General features: G+C 40.6%; 1 protein-coding gene across 5 annotated transcripts in view; it reads right to left on the bottom strand.

Annotated features, from left to right (window-relative positions):
• The window catches only part of nphp3 (nephronophthisis 3), a 184,930-nt gene that overhangs the window by 91,344 nt on the left and 74,059 nt on the right, over positions 1 to 19,527 (bottom strand). For 3 of the 5 annotated variants that reach the window (XM_063070063.1, XM_063070064.1, XM_063070065.1), the window contains 7 exons: positions 15,278 to 15,430; positions 13,365 to 13,498; positions 11,619 to 11,779; positions 7,788 to 7,944; positions 4,308 to 4,382; positions 4,017 to 4,196; positions 2,004 to 2,198 (listed from right to left, as the gene is read on the bottom strand). In XM_063070063.1, the coding sequence (XP_062926133.1) occupies positions 2,004 to 2,198; positions 4,017 to 4,196; positions 4,308 to 4,382; positions 7,788 to 7,944; positions 11,619 to 11,779; positions 13,365 to 13,498; positions 15,278 to 15,430 (1,055 nt within the window). The remainder of the gene's footprint in view (positions 1 to 2,003; positions 2,199 to 4,016; positions 4,197 to 4,307; positions 4,383 to 7,787; positions 7,945 to 11,618; positions 11,780 to 13,364; positions 13,499 to 15,277; positions 15,431 to 19,527) is intronic. The other 2 variants (XM_063070066.1, XM_063070067.1) reach the window with 1 other exon arrangement.

Here is a 19,527-nt window from a genome sequence, read left to right as displayed (position 1 = left end):
GGCAGTTAGATCTGTCCCAATCCTGCACATGTTCATGGTGATCAACAAAATGTGACCCCTCAAATTACAGCTGCCCTACCCTTTTGCTGCAGTAGGTGTCGCTGCTGAGGCTGGCCGTGCGCATGCGTCGGGCTGTCGCGTCCCGATTTCCATGATGGCGGATCAGCTCTCGGACGAAAGCCAGCCTGTTGATTTTTGGCGAATGAGCAATTTTATACGAATATATAACCCTGAACTTTGCCTGCATTCTGTAAGTTCGCGCATTTTAATTTGATTTAGCCAAAAAAAAGGTGCTGCTGTAACACACCGTTTGTGCTAACTGGAGGTCACAAACAGACAAACAGAGCATGAGTTCCAAAAAATTCAATAAAACATGAAAATGTACAGCTTCAAACGAACCAAATCAAACACATGGTAAATGACTGATTGGAATAAATGTAAAACGTAAATACTCTAGGACATATACAGGTTCAAACTAAGCTAAATACGTACAAGTACCTCTAGTTAAGTTGCATTACGTTTGGCAAACAAAGCTAAATACTCTACAGGTACCTGATGGGCCAGGAACAGGATTCTCAAGTTATGAAGCAGCATTATGACAGATGGTGTTTTTAAAGACTTCTTCAAGTGTAGTCTGTCTCATTAACATAGGTTTATGTCTAAGTAATCTCTCTTTTACTGAGTAAACTGCCATAATCTCTTGCTCACTGATAAATGCACGTTGTTCAAGGCCAGGAATTAACTGATCACACATTTTCACCAGACAAAGTCAACAGTGAACACAAAATATCAGCAAACAGCAAATGCACGTGTAACCAGTACGAGTGCTGAGCCACAACTGACGTCTGGCGGCCTCTGCTAGTGCTGCCACGTCACACCTGAGTGACGTCAGCTGTTGGCACGCCAAACAAGCCTTGTTACAACACGACATGATGGGATTTTATTTAAGAGCTGCAAGGAAAAGTCAAGGATCTGCAGGCCTGTGAATCAAACATCAGTGGCAGGAAAGTAACTGAATCCAATTCGGAGGGATGGGATTTGGAAAGGAGACAAGTAATTAGGGAAGGTCAACATAGCTTTCTGAGCAGGAAATTCTCTCTCATGAATTTGATCACATTTTTTAAAAATATGACCGAGAGGATTTATGGCAGGAGGATAGTAGATGATAGTAGAGAGGATCCAGATTAACTGAGAAAGTGAGCCAAGGAACAGCAGATGGAATTTAACTCAAACAAGTGTAAAGTGATGCATTTTGGGAAGTTAAACTGGCAAGAACCTGCTTAGTAAATTAGAGTGTTATAGAACAGAGACCCAGGGATACAGGTACATATTACATATTTTGTGACACAGGTGGTCAGGATGGTGAAGTCATATGGTATACTTGCCTTCATCACATAGGGTATTGTGTACAAAAGTCCGGATGTCATGTTACAATGATATACAATGTTGGCAATATAGCACTTGGAGTACATTGTGCAGTTCTGGTTCCAAAACTATCGGAGGAATGCAATTTAGCTGGAGAAGATGCAGAAAAGATTCACAAGGATGTTGCTGGACTTGAGGGCCCAAGTTATGAGGAGATGTGTTCCAACAGGCATTCCAATGCACATTTCATTCACTTTTTTAAAAATATTACAAAGTATAATTGGTTTCCCATTGGACCCAAGCACACCCAGACCATGCAAACTCAATTCCCCAGTGTATTTAAAGGCAGCACACAAAGCTGAGTCCAGTGTACTTAGAGCAGAGGCTCCCAACATGGGATCCACAAATCCCTTGCTTCATGGTACAGTCTTCCCCCGCTATCCGAAGGTAGAGCATTCCTATGAAACGGTTCGTAAGCCGAAATGTCGTAAAGAAGCAATTACCATTTATTAATATGGGAAAATTTTTTGAGCGTTCCCAGACCCAAAAAATAAAATACTGTAAAAGCAGGAATGATATGATAAATACACAGCCTATGTAAAGTAGAAATAATGTATCTACAGTGTAGTATCACTTACTGGAGTCGGGAAGACAGCGAGCACACTGATGATGGTGTGTTGGGCTGAGTCATCGGAGGTTGGGGTGGTGGGACGCTGGGGTGTCATCTCATCATCATCTGTGTCCATCAGGGCAGGCAGCTCATCTTCTTCTATGTCTGCCTGCCTCAGTGTCGAAGGTCGAGGTTCGTCGTTTGCTGTGGCTGATGTGGAAGGCTTGAAAAACGACAGTAAGCTTGACTGCTTGGCCTCGCACATTTTTCTATCATAGAATTCTTTGTAAGCACTCAAACCATCCTGCAAATTTGCCCTAAAGCTACGTACCCTTTCAAAATTAAAGTCATACTTTTCTGCAATCATCGCAGTGTTGTCAATTGCAGCGAAAATCTCACACAGTTGCTTCCCATTCAGTTCCTGGACAGCTTCACTTTTGGTCCATTTGCTACTGCATTCGGTTTCGATTGTTATCCTTTCCTCTTCCAATTGCATCAGCTCTTCATCTACCAGTTCTTGGTCATGGGATGCCAAAACCTCTTCAACATCATCTTCATAAACTTCCACAAGCCAAATTCACTTTGTCCTTACTTCATTCACCTTGATCGAAACGCTTAATTATGTCTAGTTTTACGCTAAGTGTAACACCCTTACAAGTTCTTTTAGGCTTTTCTGATACCTTAGAACTCATCTTGCAAACAGATGCTCAAAATAAATCGACATAAAGCACAGATGCTCACAGGCACGTGTTTAAGCAATGCCGGCTAGAATGCAGTTCCAGGGGGAGCAGCTTGGATGCTCGGGGCGCACGCTGCCTTTTTTCATAACAGTGAAAACACCTTCTGTTAGCGAAAACAGGTAACTAGTGTAGGTCTTTCGTAACAGCGAGGTGTCGTAAAGCGAATGTTCGAAAAGCGGGGGACACCTGTATTGGTCTAAGGCATAAAAAAGGATGGGAACCCCTGATTTACAGGGAACCTAGCAATCAGAATCTGTTGAACTAGTGTTCCAGATACCAAAACAGAGGTTTCCAAACAGCTGAATAGCAGATTGTTGGAGTTTTACTGTAGACACAAATGCTGATGTAAATTCTTCAAACATTTGGCACTCAACTGTGATTTAAACAGATGTTACATCAATTGCAATCTCGGCAGAGACATTAATATAAATATCATGCTTCTTCACCTAGGTTGGAAATTAGATTCAATTTATGAAAGAAACCGATATCCTATGCTCAATGAAATGACTCACTGAAAAGAAGATTGCAACAACACACTGTAGTATGGTAAAGGCATGCTGTCAAAGTAAAACCAAGTAGTTTATCGGGCAAGTAACCCATTATATCTGCTACACAAAATGCTGGAGGAACTCAGCAGATCAGGCAGCATCTGTGGAAATTAGTAAACAGTCGACCGTCTCGGTCCAAGACCCTTCATCAGGACAAAATCCTTTTCTTACTACATTCACATCAGCTCCCTCCGGGTCCCACAATTCACCTACATTTTAGTGGCTAAATAACCGATCTACCTGAGCACCCAAAGGAAACAAATGTGATGACAGGGAGGAAGAGCCAAGTTCAGAGACAGCACCTGAGATCAGGATTAAACCCACATTACTGAAGCTGCAAGGAGGCAGGGAACTGCTTTGCTTGGAACTAGAACAGACTGGTGGGTTTAATAGCCTTCTTCTGTGATGTAATGACCAAGTTACATTATTTTTTGTACTACATGGTTGATACCAATGTACAAGCAAAGACATTCACATCAATGCTTTTTGTCCTTTGCAATGCGTTATGCTGTACAGTAGAAACTCATTCCAACCTGCTATATGATTTACCTATTCCCTTTCAAATCTGCCGTTTTGTTGTGTCTGTGAGGATGATGCACTCTGTTGTGTCTGTGAGGATGATTCTGTTGCACTCTGCTACTGAATTCTGTTCCACTGAATTCAACACTGAAATATTACCCATGTATTTGTGTTTCACTGTGACGATTATGGTGCTTTTTAAAAGAATGGTTGAGAGCATAAACTAATGCATACCTTCTCAAATCCCAGTTCACAGGTTGATCCAATTGCAGCCTGAAAAGCTTCCAACTGTTCCTGCTCTTCATGCATGTCCCATATTGCATCTCCAAAGTCCTCCTTTTCCCAATTAGGGGAGTCATCTTCAATTCCAGAATCTTTGTTTTCAAGATCTGCGCTTTCCCAACCCAGCAATTCCTAAACCAAAGATTAAGGGCTTTTACTAATGTTCTTTCCTGTTGCTGTGAAATCCAAGATGATGTCCAAATCACAATTAAAATATAAATATGAATTCAAGTCTCACATTACCTGTTTGATGATCTTTTCTATTTGGGAAAATGCTTTTTTTGCCCCCTCCTCGGCATTTCCATCATGCTCAATGATCTAATAAATAAACAGTGAATACAGATTTGATAGATATCTTCAAGATAACAAGTCAAGACAAAATAATAACAGAAACTACTCCCATTGCTAAAAGGACGAGAGATCAGAGGAGAAATTTTTGGTGGCTTGGTAAAAGAACCATTTATCTGTTTGCTAAAACAACCTGCAGATTCAATCATTGCTTTCAAAAAGAATAGCATAAGTATTCTTGCAGAGCCTGGTGAATTAGACTATCTTAATGCACTCTGATATTAAAGCAATTGAAGTCCATAGGCCAAAGATCTCCATGCTTTAACTGACAATTCCAAGAGTGCCCATTTGGACTTTCAACAGCTTTTCAGAAATTACAATGAAAATTTTGAAGCATATTTAGCTTAAAAATCAGACAGCATCCATGAATAAACAAAAAGTTAATCCTTCAACCTACTGGCCTTACCCAGACGCTGGGCAAGTACTTCAGCTTTATCTGGCATTTCAGAAGTTCAGTTTCTAAACTATATTTCACTCATTTTTTTAATATTGAGAGTTGGAGGGACTAATGATGATCTGATAAGACAATATTTAAATAGTAACTGTTCAATATAGGAGCCAGTCAATAGTCAAGTCCCAGAGATTTGTTATGTTATCATTATTCATTAGAAAGCGAATTGGATGTTTTTGTACATACACAGAATAGCACAGCACACGACCAAGCACTCTGTTCCATAAAGTAGTGACAAACTAAGCTAATGACCCCTTCTGCCTGTGCAAGGTCCATATCAAATGCAGAATCACTGATTGTCACTGATATTAGTCGTGAAATGCATTGTTTTGTGGCAACAGTACAGTGCAAGTTTTTAAAAATTACTATAAGCTGTAATTAAAAATAGTGTAAGAGAGGAATAGTGAGGTAGTAGTGTTCATGGGTTCATCCTCCCATCTCTGCTTATTCACGTGTCCATTAAATGCCTCTATTGTATCTGTGTCCACCATTATCCATGGCAGTGCACTCCAAGCACCCAACACTAAACGTGTAAGCAAACCTATCCCCTCTGACCTTAAATGCATGCCCTCTAGTATCCGACAATTCAACATTGAAAATAAGGCACCAGCTGTATATCTGCGCTTCTCCGAATTTTACTAACTTCTGTCAGGTCTCCCCTCAGCCTCTGCCTTGAAGATACCTTCTCACTATGTTTCACAGAAGTGCACGGTACAGGCAAACAAGTTTAAAGAGGAGATACTACGAGGGCTTTACTTCAAGGGGGAAGCAAGATCTGGGGAATATCTTATATGGGGCCTAAGTAGTTCTAGTCCTGACTAATAGTGGAGCAGAGGAGGCACAAGGAAGTCTGCATTATTAGAGATACAAAGAGCCCAGGACAGGTACAAACTTTGTAGAACTAAGGTGTGGCTATCAGATGGGAGCTAGTGATAACAGGGCTTGCCCACAAGATCACCTTTATATTGGAGGGGTTGAAGGTTCAGGCCCTAATGCAGGTTCAGAACAAGAGCAAGATAGTAAAGAAACATAAGGTTATGGGTAAGCTAAAGTTTACAAAGCCTGCAAGATTGTAGGCTCGTCAAAAAGGAATCAAGTTAAGAAAGAAAACCACACATACAAATGCAAACACAAGGAATTCTGCAGATGCTGGAAATTCAAGCAACACACATCAAAGTTGCTGGTGAACGCAGCAGGCCAGGCAGCATCTCTAGGAAGAGGTACAGTGGGCGTTTCAGGCCGAGACCCTTTGTCAGGACCTGACGAAGGGTCTCGGCCTGAAACGTCGACTGTACCTCTTCCTAGAGATGCTGCCTGGCCTGCTGCGTTCACCAGCAATTTTGATGTGTGTTGCACACGTACAAATGATGACCGGTGAAGCAGAGACGGAAACACAAAATGAAACACGTTTGAAATAGCTGACTTCTTGTTCCTTCATGAACTGTACGGTTTCTGTTTTTTGATACAAGTGCATAAGGATGTTTCGATATGGGTGTTGAGCACAATTCCACTCTTTGCGTTTAATGCTTGATGACCACATCTTGAATTAACTTATATACAGGAATCAGCCGGGGCCCCATAACAGCTGCTTTAGCCTCAGACTAAATAATTATCACTAAATAATTGAAGAATTTTCAGATCAAACATTTCCAGAGCTATAATCCCTTTATCTCATTAATTTGCATGAAGTGATAATTACACAGACATATATTTGTAAAGAAAATGCATACCGTGAGTACATCCAAGCTGCATCAAAACACAATTGTTTAAATGTTAGACAAACAAATCATATGTGCAGTAGTAACGACTACTAAGAATTAAATCCATAATTTTTAAAGTGCAAAACTGTACGGCTGTGGTATACATGAGATCTTCCCAAGGAATGGACCTGGGCCATTATGGTGAAAAGCAAACACACATACCTACAACAGACTTGGTCTCTCATTGGTGAAGACCAAAGCAGTGCAAGGTATTCATGCTGGAAACATCAATTCCCACCCCAAGAACGGCATTGTTATCATATTCTGATATTTACAAATACTCAAAACAAATTGAATTTAAAATAAATCATACTATTAAAAAATTTTAAAATGTTATAAAACATTTAAAAATTTTGACATTAATTAAACACTTATCAATGATAATTAAATACATGCATTAATGATCAAGTCTCAGCGGCAATATAAAAGCTGGAATTTAACCTGTCTCCACCTAGTGACCGAGCAAATGGCAAATCTAACCTGGCACTGGCTCAGTGGACAGATTTCCCACAGCAAGTTCCTCCAGTATTTTGTTCGTTGCTTCAGATACCAGTATTTGTAGTCAGTAATTGCCGGGATAAGCAAGGAGTTGGTGCACTGCCACTGAATTTTATGAGGAGTTAGTGCTATTACCTTATAGCTCCAGCAGCCTGACCTGGTTTGGTCCTGACCTATAGTCATGTCTGTGTGGAGTTTGCTGGTTCTTCATGACTATATGGGCTACAACCAGATTTTCCAGCTTCCTCTACATCCCAAACATTTGCAGGATGGTAGGCTAATTAGTCACTAAAAAATTACTGCTAGTGTAGTTGGGTGATAGGAGAATCAGGGTGAAGTTAACAGGCATGTGATAGCTAATATATTACAAGTAAAACCTGGGGAATCCTTAGAGCCAACATAACCAATCAGCGGAATGACCTCCATTTAGTTAATTAAAATGATGAAGTTTGAACATTAAAATTACAGATGCAAGATGCTTGGGTTTGGGTTGTTAAGCTCACACAAGTACTTTGTCAATTTGGCTTTTCCCTCAAAATGCGTAACAGTTGAATGCCCGAAAGAAACAAATGCAACAATAGGAAAATTGAAAATTACACTCTGCAAGGAATTTTCTAAACAGAAGTGTAGAATGAACAGTAAGATTCTTCTGATTCCAAATACTACCTTTGCTCTTTGGGAATGGTTTGCATCAGAAACTTTGCCGATCAATTGGTGTGCATGCGCTGAATTGTCACCAGTCTCCACCAGTCTGTGATAAATTACCAAAGGTCTGGTCTCGCCATTCCTCAGGAAACATTCTTCACAGTCCTCTTCGATACACCTTACATAAACAGAATAAGGCAAGGTCACAACTCAAAGGCAAAATACTGTAGGGTGTAGCAAATATGAAAACAGAACATGGTTGAGCGCTCTAAGTCAGAAGGGAGAAACAGTTAGCAGTTCAGGTTCATAATATTGATGCTACCTAAACTGCTAAGTACTTCCAATATTTTCTGCTTTGAAGCAGGGTTGCAATTAAAATGAAAGAAGTAAATTTGTTCTTAGCACATGAAGACTATGCAAATATCCTTCATTTTTGCCTGGTTCTACTCCACCACATATTCTCTCTTCTCTTCTAAATATTATAGACAGTGCTGAACAAGAAAAAAAACACACAAACCCAGTTCGCTTTAAGTTGCAACTTCCATGACATATTTCTTTATTATTTTCTAAAGGCAAACAAATGGCCCAAACTAAACTACCTTAAAAAATCCTATCAGACCTGTGTGAATAGAAGCTCTAGAATATTTCTCAATTCATTGGTTCTATGAAAGTTGCATGCACAAGAGAAAAAGGCAGGAAATTCCAAATCTCAAACAAAACTAGAGTTCACCTCAATTGCTTTGGTGGAGTGCATATAGCAAATAAAAACAAAGCCATAGGAACATGGACCAAATATAACCTTCCAGAGGAAGTCTCACCGAGCAAGGGATAACCAGATTAAAGCACACTAGCCTCTAGTTTATGGTATTAAATTTATTTGTATATACTGTATTTGTAGTAAAAATTTGTATCTGGAAGGGACATAGTTAAATCATACTTCATAATGATTTCTTCTATCATCTACATTTAAGATAAATTAACTGATTTCAAAAATCAAATGGTACGCCTTTTTAAAAAAGCTCAACACTACCATCCTTAGACCACCATGGAGTATGCATACTCATACCCAAACATCATTTGAAAGAAAATATTAATGTAAAATATTCATAAACATAATAACATTTTTGGACTATATGCAATTATATTGCCATTTTTAAATACACTATTAACCAAAATGTAAATGAAATTGTAGATGACTATTCCATCAATATAGATCAGGGGGTCTTAACCATTTTTATGCCATGGACCCCTTTGTCAATCCGGTGAAGCCTATGGACCCCTTCTCAGAATAATGTATTTAAATATATGAAATAAAATACACAGGATTACAAAAGAAACCAATTATATTGAAATACAATTATCAAAATATTTAAATAAACAAATTTGCGATATGGTAATACATGCATTTTTTATTAATGTTTTAAATAATAAAAACCTATACATTTAAAATATAGGCAAGTCTTTTGAAAGGCTGGTGTTGCTTCGCTTGAAAAAGAACACGACCCTGTGGGGTGGTCTTTGACAAAGCAACACACACATCACATCGGACATCCAGTCAGTTTCAGCTTTTAGTTCTAATCATTACAAGTGTTGAAAATCCTGATTCACAAAGGTACACTGTTGCAAATGGAATTAAAGCTTCCACAACTCACTTTACAAGGTGAGGATAGGCTGCTCTCAAGGAACACAGGAATTCTCCTTGCCTTTTTGAATTAAACTCCAATTATAGTCAGCTTTTTGTCCTAAGATCAATGAGTTTATCTTTAGCTCGATCAACATCTTTGATACAGCTTATACCAAAATTGCAGATCTATGGCTCAATTTTAATGCCATCAAGATGGAAGTAACTTTTGAAAGAGTTCTGAAGTGTTTCCATGTGTTCACTGAAGTCTCCCTTCAAAGAAACTGACAGCGAATTTTGTATCTCAACATCATCTTAGTAAAGCACTTTCTCTGACATTTGAAAGTTCACAAAGATGTTGGCCTGTACTCTCTTCTTCCATGTCAGCAGCTTAGTCAAGAAAGCTTGAAACTTTTCAGTAGCATCCATAATGCTGACCCCAGGACCTTGAATTGAAAGATTTAATTCATTCACATGGTTACAAATATCTGCCAGGTCAGCCAACTCATGGATGAGAATGGGTTTTCTTTTTCTTTCAAGAAAAAGTGGAACTTCTGTCCTTACTTCGAACAAGCACTTCAAAACTTGTCCTCTTGAAAGCCAATGAACTTCTGAGTGGTAGAGAAACACTTCATATTCTGTACCCATTTGACAAAGTCTTTTAGAAATGTGTTTTTTCAGAGACCTGCTTCTAATAAAGTTGATGACTTTTACAGCTGTTGACAAACTTCTTTCAGCGTTGTTGGAAAAGTCTATGTTGCCAAAGCTTGTCTGTGTAAAAAAAAATGAGTGACGATGATGTGAGGAGCTTCCTTTCTCGCTAAAGTAACAAAACCAGATGTATTACCAAACATCACAGGAGCTCCATATGCACAAAGAGTATGAAGTTTTTCTTGCCAGGAAGTATGAAGGGAAAAACAAAAAAAAGAACCTCTGCTACTCACAAAACTTACAACACTGTATGACTTCGCAATCTGTTAGCAACAATAAGACATTACTTTAAATAACACACTTCAACAGACATCCCAAACGTCAGAACTTGACTGCGCTACACTCACAGCACACACACCTATCTATATTACAAAAACACCATGTGGCCTTGCAGAGAGTTAAGAATTCTCATCTGAACTGTCCAGTTTTGCAAAACTTAAACAATAAAAACTACTCACCTCTTTCTATGCATTGATCAACAAACAATTTTAGATAGGGAATAATGGAGAGCAACATATATGTCTGGGTCATAAATGTGAGAACACAACTTCACTGTTTGATGACTGAACAACACTAGGTGCAGTGCTGCCTGAAAGTTGGCCAGCTACATCGCACGAGCATTTGCAGACAGGAAGACTGATCATGCAGTGGATCTGTGGCTTATTACTACCGTAATTTCAAAGCAGTGATGAGTGCGTTATAGACAATATTTTGAGATATTTGTAACAACTGAAATGTGATATGCAAATATCTGTGACTTCAACTGGTGAAAAAGTCACAAGTAGTGCTAATTGGACAGGTGTTAAAGTCACAGGTGCTTGGTTGCCTACATTCATCATTGAAGGAAATGCTAAATTTCAGTCAGAGGTTAGTAAAAATAAAGACGTAAATTTTTTCCCATCCAAGTTCAGACCCCAGGTTAAGAACCCTTGATATAGACAATGTCATCTGGAAAATCAGTAAAGCAGTTTGATTACACAGTCCAAGTAGATCTCACTGAATCAGAACTTGGGGCAACAACATCAAGTCCAAGCCCACATTTTTGAGAGAACATTAATCAAATCATATGTTAATAAAGGCATTAAAAGAGATGAGAGAAAATCAAGCAATGCAATTTTTAAATTTTTATTTTAACACATTTTGGAAATTAGAAATGCATCACTGCACTATCAGAAAGCAATCTCAGCAATGCTTGCAACACAGTAGACTACTGCAGACTAGCAGGCTGGGAAGATTGTCAGCAATGTAAATTGTAAATGCCAAAAACTGAATAGATTTTTTAAAATGTGAGAAATAATGACAAAACAGGAAATTATAGGAATACAAAGTTTTACCTTAGAGTCTGAAGTTTTAGTACAAATTACTATTAGCAGGTTTTCAAATATATGTGGAAAGCATTCATGCCAAATTCCTGTTATTTCAATATAACCTTTACATATGTGGATTATTACAAGAGAAATTTGATATGAATAAGCTGAGCAAACAATTTTTAATTATTTCAGTTATAGAAATGCCCTTACCTGGGCAAAGCAGCAGCCAGGAAGAAAAGAAACAAGGAACTTTTCTCAATTTCCCACCTCCTCTCAATTATACATTCATCTGAGTTCTTCACTGGGAAATGCACTATGAGAAAAAAGTGCCCAAGACTCTCACAAATAGTTTGCAGCTTTGGTAAGTATTCCTATAAGCAATAGAAAACATTATAGTAGAAATCATAACTTTGGGTAACAGTACATTTGTAGCATTCATTTGAGGGAATGTAAACTTCATCAATGAATGAGGCAGAATCCAGTCCGGAAATAATACTGTGATCATTGCTGCTTGACCTCTGGGGACACTAAACAAGCTATCTGCTGAAGTGTTCTGTGACCGCAAAAGCCTGTAACATAAAAAAACTTAATAACTGAAGGCCATTGCAAATTAAATACAGTGCCTTGTAAAAAGTATTCACCCCTCCCAACCTTCTGTTCGCATAAATGAATATTACATCCAGGGATTTTGATCAATTTAACTGCACAAGTCTGGGAAAGGGTACAAGACCATCTCAAAGGTATCAAAGCTCAGTGCAGTCTATCATGAAAAATTGAAAAAATAATATGAAACCGTAGCCACGCTGCCTAGGTCAGACCACCTGCTTAGCGCCCCCCCCCCCCCCCGGCACAATCAGGGTCACATGAAGCCATGGGAGCAGATGGTGGATGGTTATATGAGCAGCTGGTGCATATCACAAGTCCTGGTAATACGACCACTGACGCCAGGCGGACAATATCTGAAGAGTATTGATCATGGCTGAGGTCACCTATCTTGTAAAGACACTGCCCACAAGCTACTTCTGTAGAAAAATTTGCCAAGAACGATCATGGTCAAGATCGCCCACATCATATGGCTGATGATGATGATGGTTCTGATGATATTGCACTTAGGAAAAGTTAACACAGTATTTACAAAGAGGATGAACACTTTTCGGTCATGATTTTGTCTTTTTATAAAGTGAATTGTTGACATGTTTTAGAATTTTTCTTTTGATTTGACATGATGCACATTGTTTTGTAGATTAGCTCAAAAAATCCTACTTCAATATATTTTAAATTTAAAGAATGAGACAGTAAGATGTGAAAATAGTCGAGGGGGCTGAATACCTTTTCAAGGCACTGTAGAATGCACTTCACTTCCGAAACTCGAACACAAAAGTCTCAACTGATATGCAAGAGACTACTAAGCTGACAGTTGTGCTATTTGGATAAGCTGTTTAACCAAAGTTCCATCTGCTCTATAGTGAGACACAAAGGAACTCAAGGTATTATATTGAAGAACAGGGAAGGTATCTTTGTATCCTTGCCAATATTTGTCCCTCAACAAATACCTTTAAAGAGATTATCAGCTGATTATCACGTTACTTGTCACACAGCTGCTACTTTACCTTCAAACACCAATGTATAGACTCAGTCAAGTGATAACATGTTGTAATTGTTCCAATGTGGGTGAATCCTGTCTTCTCTCCATCTATAGTCCATACTCTGCACTTTCCCAAACTGATGTTTAAGCAAATTGACCTAAGCTGCTCTATATGCATATTTTTATTTCCCTGAAATTCACGTTAACACTAACGTCATCTTATCTATCCAGTCACCAGATGAAGTCAGAAACAATAGTGTCCAGTATCACCTTATGCATCACTGGCCAGCAACCACACTCTCCACTCTCCCTCCTCCCTCCCACCCACACAGCCATCAACAATAACTAATCACAAGTAAATACCAACTTACATGGAGAAAAATGTCGACTTCCAACTGTGTCTCTGTAGTATTCATAAGATAACAACGCACTGTATTGCTCCACAGGGTGCGAGGAAGAAATGGTGTGACTTGTAGCAAACTTGCAACAGCAGCATCCCAATCATCTGGATAGCGCCAACCCAATGAAACAAATTATTCACACACAACATTACACATCACAGACAAGAAATGCTGCAGATGCTGGAAATCTTGTGCAACATACACACAATGCTGGAGGAAGTCAGGTCAGGCAGCATCTATGGAGGGAAATAAACAGTCGACATTTCGGTGCGATGTCGACATTATGGTGACTGGATAGGAAGGCAGCAGAAGCCAGAATAAGGTGGTGGAGGAGGGGATGGGAGGGGAGGGGAGGAGTACAGCTGGTATGTGGTTAGATGAGGCCAGGTGAGGGGGAAGATGGGTGGGTAAGTGAAAGGGATGGTTGATGTGAGAACCTGGAAGGTAATAGGCAGAAGAGCTAAAAGCTAAAAGAAGAGCTAAAAGAGCTAAAAGAAAGAGGAATCTAATAGGGGAGGATAGTGAACCATGGAATAAAGGGAAGGAGGTGAGCACCACAGTAGCATAACAGTTAGCGCAATACTACTACAACTGGGAGTGTTCCAGAATTCAGAGTTCAATTACAGCACCGTTCTGGAAGGAGTCTCTTCTCTGCACGTCTTCCCTGAGGAACGCGTGGGTTTTCCCGAGGAGCTCCAGTTTCCTCCCACAGTCCAAAAACATATCGGGTAAGTTAACTGGTCATTGTAAATTGTCCTGTGATTAGGTTAGGGTTAAATCGGGGTTATGGGATCGTTGGGGCGGTGTGCATTGAAGGGCCTGCTTCATGGCTGTATCGTTAAAATAAAATAAATAACCAGACAGAAGAAATGGCCAAGGGGTGAGGGTGAGGGGAAGGATGAAAGGATAACTACAATGGCAAATGGGGAAAAGGGTTGTAGGGCGGGGGGGGTGGAAAACAGTGGGGAGTGCTTAGTGGAAGCGAGAGAAATTGATGCTCATGCCACCAGGATGAAGTCTACCCAGATACAGCATGAGGTGTTGCTCCTCCAACCTCAGTTTGGCCTCATTGTCGCAGTACAGACATGTTGGTATGGGAATGGAAAGTCAATTGAAATGGGTGGCTACCAGAAGATCCCATCTGTTGCGGCAGAAAGAGCGAAGATGCTTGACAAAGTGGTCCCCCAACCTGCATCAGGACTCATCAATGGAGAGGAGATCACATCAGCAGCACCAGATACAAGTTTAATTGTCATTCAACTATACACATGCATACAGCCAATCGTAACAGGGGAGCCCTTTCTCCACCACTGACTCGCCAAAGATGCTGTCTGACCTGTAGAGTTCCTCCAGCACTTTCGTTTGTGTTGCTCCACTTTATTCACTTGACCTAGAATTTCACTGTGGAATGAAGATCACCTCTACCTTAATCTGATAGAGCAACCAGGCAAAATTACTGACAAAATAACAAAAGATAGCAAGACTCTGTTTTTTTTTCCCATATGCTTCAGCAACTTCAGAGGCCAACTGGTGGCCATACCCAGGTATTTAAAGATGTCCATGATGTGTCACGAAGCTGACAATACCACCGAAAACGTTGTAAATTACAGTTGCTTTACTTATGAATGAAATAAAAATACACATTTCTTCATCTGAATGATCATGGACATAAATGATTGAATGCCCTGTTCACCAAGGTCACAGACACCTGCTTTTCCCTGCTGCAGCATTACCTACTTACAATTTCAGCAACGTGATAGGTAAAAGTTTTAAATGACAAATCCAACTAGTATCTGCTGTTTCAAAGTACCATCACAAAATATTACTCAGTATACTTATACATAAAGAAACAAAACACATGACCTTAATAACTGATGGCTTACCTCGATTAACATTAGCAAAAGGCCCCTCTACGTCAATTGAACTTTGTGCAAACTCGGGTCCTCGGAATGTCTGCTGAAGCTGTATCATGCTGCCCATTGAAGGCTCACTTCCCAGGGCACCACCACTCCAGTACTCACATTGAGTGCCTGTAACTGAAAGACAAATAAAACCAGAGCAGTCAGCGTCAAGCATCATGACCTCTGCTTTGAAACTTACCTTGCAGGCAGAGGGACAATGCTTCAAGATACTTCACTAAATTGATTTCTGGAATGAAAACATTCCTTTACAAGTACAGGCCAAATACAATAGACCTATCTTTGCTGGAGTTTAGCAGAATGATATGTGTTCTCGAAATGCAAGAGTCCGAGTTGTTGGAACATTACGTTAGCATGCAAGGTCACTGTTTAGGATTGCGAGGGCACAAGAAAGGACAACCTACAGAAAGAGAGTGAGAGAGAGAGAAAAATCCGGAAAATATATCAGAGTACAGAATCAAGGAGGTAAGCAAAATGCAAAAGGAGAGCCTTGATGATGATGGAATAAGCTTAATCAAGTGAAAGGATCTTATCTTAGAGATCAAAGTAATAGATGCAGCTCTGGTGGAGCTAACAATCAGTAAGTAATGAACAAAACATAAGGGCAACACACATCAAAGTTGCTGGTGAACGCAGCAGGCCAGGCAGCATCTCTAGGAAGAGGCACAGTCGATGTTTCGGGCCGTGACCCATCGTCAGGACTAACTGAAAGAAGAGCTAGTAAGAGATTTGAAAGTGGGAGGGGGAGGGGGAGGGGGAGATCCGAAATGATAGGAGAAGACAGGAGGGGGAGGGATGGAGCCAAGAGCTGGACAGGTGATCGGCAAAAGGGACATGAGAGGATCATGGATGGGAGGCCTAGGGAGAAAGAAAGGGGGAGGGGTGAAGCCCAGAGGACGGGCAAGGAGTATAGTGAGAGGGACAGAGGGAGAAAAAGGAGAGAGAGAAAAATTATATATAGGTTTCTCTCACCATCCGAAGGTAGAGCGTTCCTATGAAACGGTTCGTAAGCCAGAATGTCGTAAAGCGAAGAAGCAATTACCATTTATTTATATGGGAAAATTCTGTGAGCATTTGCAGGCCCAAAAATAACCTACCAAATCATGCCAAGTAACACATAGAACGTAAAATAACAGTAACATATAGTAAAAGCAGGAATGATTTGATAAATACACAGCTTATATAAAAGTAGAAATACTTTACCACAATCATTGCCTGAACTGTTCTCCGTAGCAAAAATCTCACGCAAGCGCCGTTGGCAAAAACACGGCGCAAGCGCTCTCCAGTAACCTTTAAGCTATGAAGCTGCCAAATCATACCAAATAACACGTAAAAATACACAGCCGATGTAAAGTGGAAATAATGTATGTACAGTGTAGTATTACTTACTGGAATTGGGAAAGCACGGAGCACACTGATGATGGTGTGTTAGGTTGAGTCGTCAGAGTTTGGGTGGTGCAGTGGCCCCCACCCTCCGGTCTGCAAAGCGATACTGATCTGCAAAGCATGCAGGGGTACAGCGGTAGCCGGGAGGCACCCAGCGCATCTTTAAGAAAAAAGTCGAAATAAACAAGCTAATTAATTAGGTGCCGCCCAGCACGTAATTAATTAGCATGTTTATTTCGGCTTTTTTCTTAAAGTTGTGCTGTGTGTCTCCCGGCTACTGCTGCATTCTCTACGAATCGGTATCTGTCCAGGGCCTGGGGGTTGGGATGGTGGGACACTGGGGTGTCATCTCATCGTCGTCTGTTTCCATTAGGGCAGGCAGCTCATCTTCTCCTATGACTGCCCGTCTCAATGTCGAAGGTCAAGGATCGTCGTCTGCTGTGGCTGACGTGGAAGGCTTGCTTGACAGCTGAACCTCACTCATTTTTAGATCATACAGTTCTTTGCAAGGACTCAAACCATCCTGCAAATATCCCCTAAACCAACGTACTCTTTCAAAATTAAAGTCGTACTTTATCATTACTCATTCGGTTTTGATTGTTATCCTTTCCTCTTCTAATTGCATCAGCTCTTCATCTATCAGTTCTTGGTCATGGAATGCCAAAACCTCTTCAACATCATCTTCGTCAGCTTCCACAAGCCAAACTCACTTTGTCCTTACTTCGTTCACCATGATCAAAACGCTTAATTATGTCTAATTTTACGCTAAGTGTAACACCCTTATGAGCTCTTTTAGGCTTTTCCGATACCTTAGAACTCATCTTGAAAACCGCTGCTCACAGGCACACATTTAAGCAATGCCAGCGAGAATGCCATTCCGAATCCGGGGGAGAGTGGCTGCTCAGGGCGTGCGCTGCCTTTTATCACGCGCTGCTTTTTTCATAAGAGTGAAAACACCTTCTGTTAGCGAAAACAGGGTACTAATGTAGGTCTTTCGTAACAGTGAGGTTTCATAAAGCGAACGTTCGAAAAGCGGGACACACACACACACACACATTATATATATATATATATATATATATATATATATATACACACACATATATACACAAACCCCATTTCCAGAAAAGTTGGGATATTTTCCAAAATGCAATAAAAAAAAATCTGTGATATGTTAATTCACGTGAACCTTTATTTAACTGACAAAAGTACAAAGAAAAGATTTTCAATAGTTTTACTGACCAACTTAATTGTATTTTGTAAATAAACACAAATTTAGAATTTGATGGCTGCCACACACTCAACAAAAGTTGGGACAGAGTTAAAATAAGATTGAAAAGTGCACAGAAAAGTCATGCTACTGTGCCAATTATAGCCACCTGGGCTCGGGAGTACTTCGGAAAACCATTGTCACTCAACACAGTCCGTCGCTGCATCCAGAAGTGCAACTTGAAACTGTATTACGCAAGGAGGAAGCCATACATCAACTCTATGCAGAAACGCCGGCGAGTTCTCTGGGCCCGAGCTCATCTCAGATGGACTGAAAGACTGTGGAACAGTGTGCTGTGGTCAGATGAGTCCACATTTCAGCTAGTTTTCAGAAAAAATGGGCATCGGGTTCTCCGTACCAAAGATGAAAACGACCATCCAGATTGTTATCAGCAAAAGGTGCAAAAGCCAGCATCTGTGATGGTATGGGGGTGCATCAGTGCCCACGGCATGGGTGAGTTGCATGTATGTGAAGGTACCATTGACTCTGAGGCGTCTACTAGGATTTTAGAGAGACATATGTTGCCATCAAGGCGACATCTCTTCCCAGAACGTCCATGCTTATTTCAGCAGGACAATGCCAGACCACATTCTGCACAGGCTACAACAGCATGGCTTTGTAGACACAAGAGTGCCTGTGCTTGACTGGCCTGCTGCCAGTCCAGATCTATCTCCTATTGAAAATGTATGGCGCATCATGAAGAGGAGAATCAGACAACGGAGACCACGGACTGTTGAGCAGCTGAAGTCTTATATCAAGCAAGAATGGACAAAATTTCCAATTGCAAATCTACTACAATGAGTATCCTCAGTTCCAAAACGATTAAAAAGTGTTATTAAAAGGAAAGGTGATGTAACACAATGGTAAACATGCCTCGGTCCCAACTTTGGCCCCTTACTAATACGGAAGACTTTATGTGGAGAAATAAAAAAATGGCAATTAATGTGAAAAAGCAAAAATTCTTTTAAGTGGAAGCAAGTAGCTGAAGAAGTGAGCGGAAGAATTTGGGTCGGAAAAGTCGTTTTTTTTTAAAAACTGCTCGGGGAGAAGGGTCTGCACTGCGCAGGCGCGTGACGTAGCACGCCAAGGTTTAAAAAGCAGACCACCATATACAGCGGCCATCGTCGGAGTGGATTAGTCAGAATGGGGCGGCTTTGGCTCAAACAGGCTTCGGCGAGAGCAGGCAGAGGCCAGGGTAGGTTCTGGTAAGTTTTTTGTTCAGATTGTTTAGAGTAGAGAGAATGCCAGGCAGGATGTTGGAATGCTCCTCTTGCAGGATGTGGGAAGTCAGGGAGCCCTCTGGTGTCCCTGACAATGACTCCTGCAAGAAATGCATCCAGCTGCAGCTCCTAACAAACTGCGTTAGGGAACTGGAGCAGGAGCTGGATGACCTGCAGATCATTCAGGAAAATGAGGAGATTATAGATCGTAGCTACAGGGAGGTAGTTACGCCAAAGGAGCAGAGGACAGGAAATTGGGTCACCGTCAGGTGAGGGAAGGGGAAAGGGCAGGCAGAGCAGGGTTCCCCTGTGGCCATACCCCTCAGCAACAAGTATAC

This window comes from Mobula hypostoma, chromosome 17 (genome assembly GCF_963921235.1).
Source record: "Mobula hypostoma chromosome 17, sMobHyp1.1, whole genome shotgun sequence".
In the NCBI taxonomy this organism is placed as follows: Eukaryota; Metazoa; Chordata; class Chondrichthyes; order Myliobatiformes; family Myliobatidae; genus Mobula; species Mobula hypostoma.
This window is presented reverse-complemented; position numbering and strand designations above follow the sequence as displayed.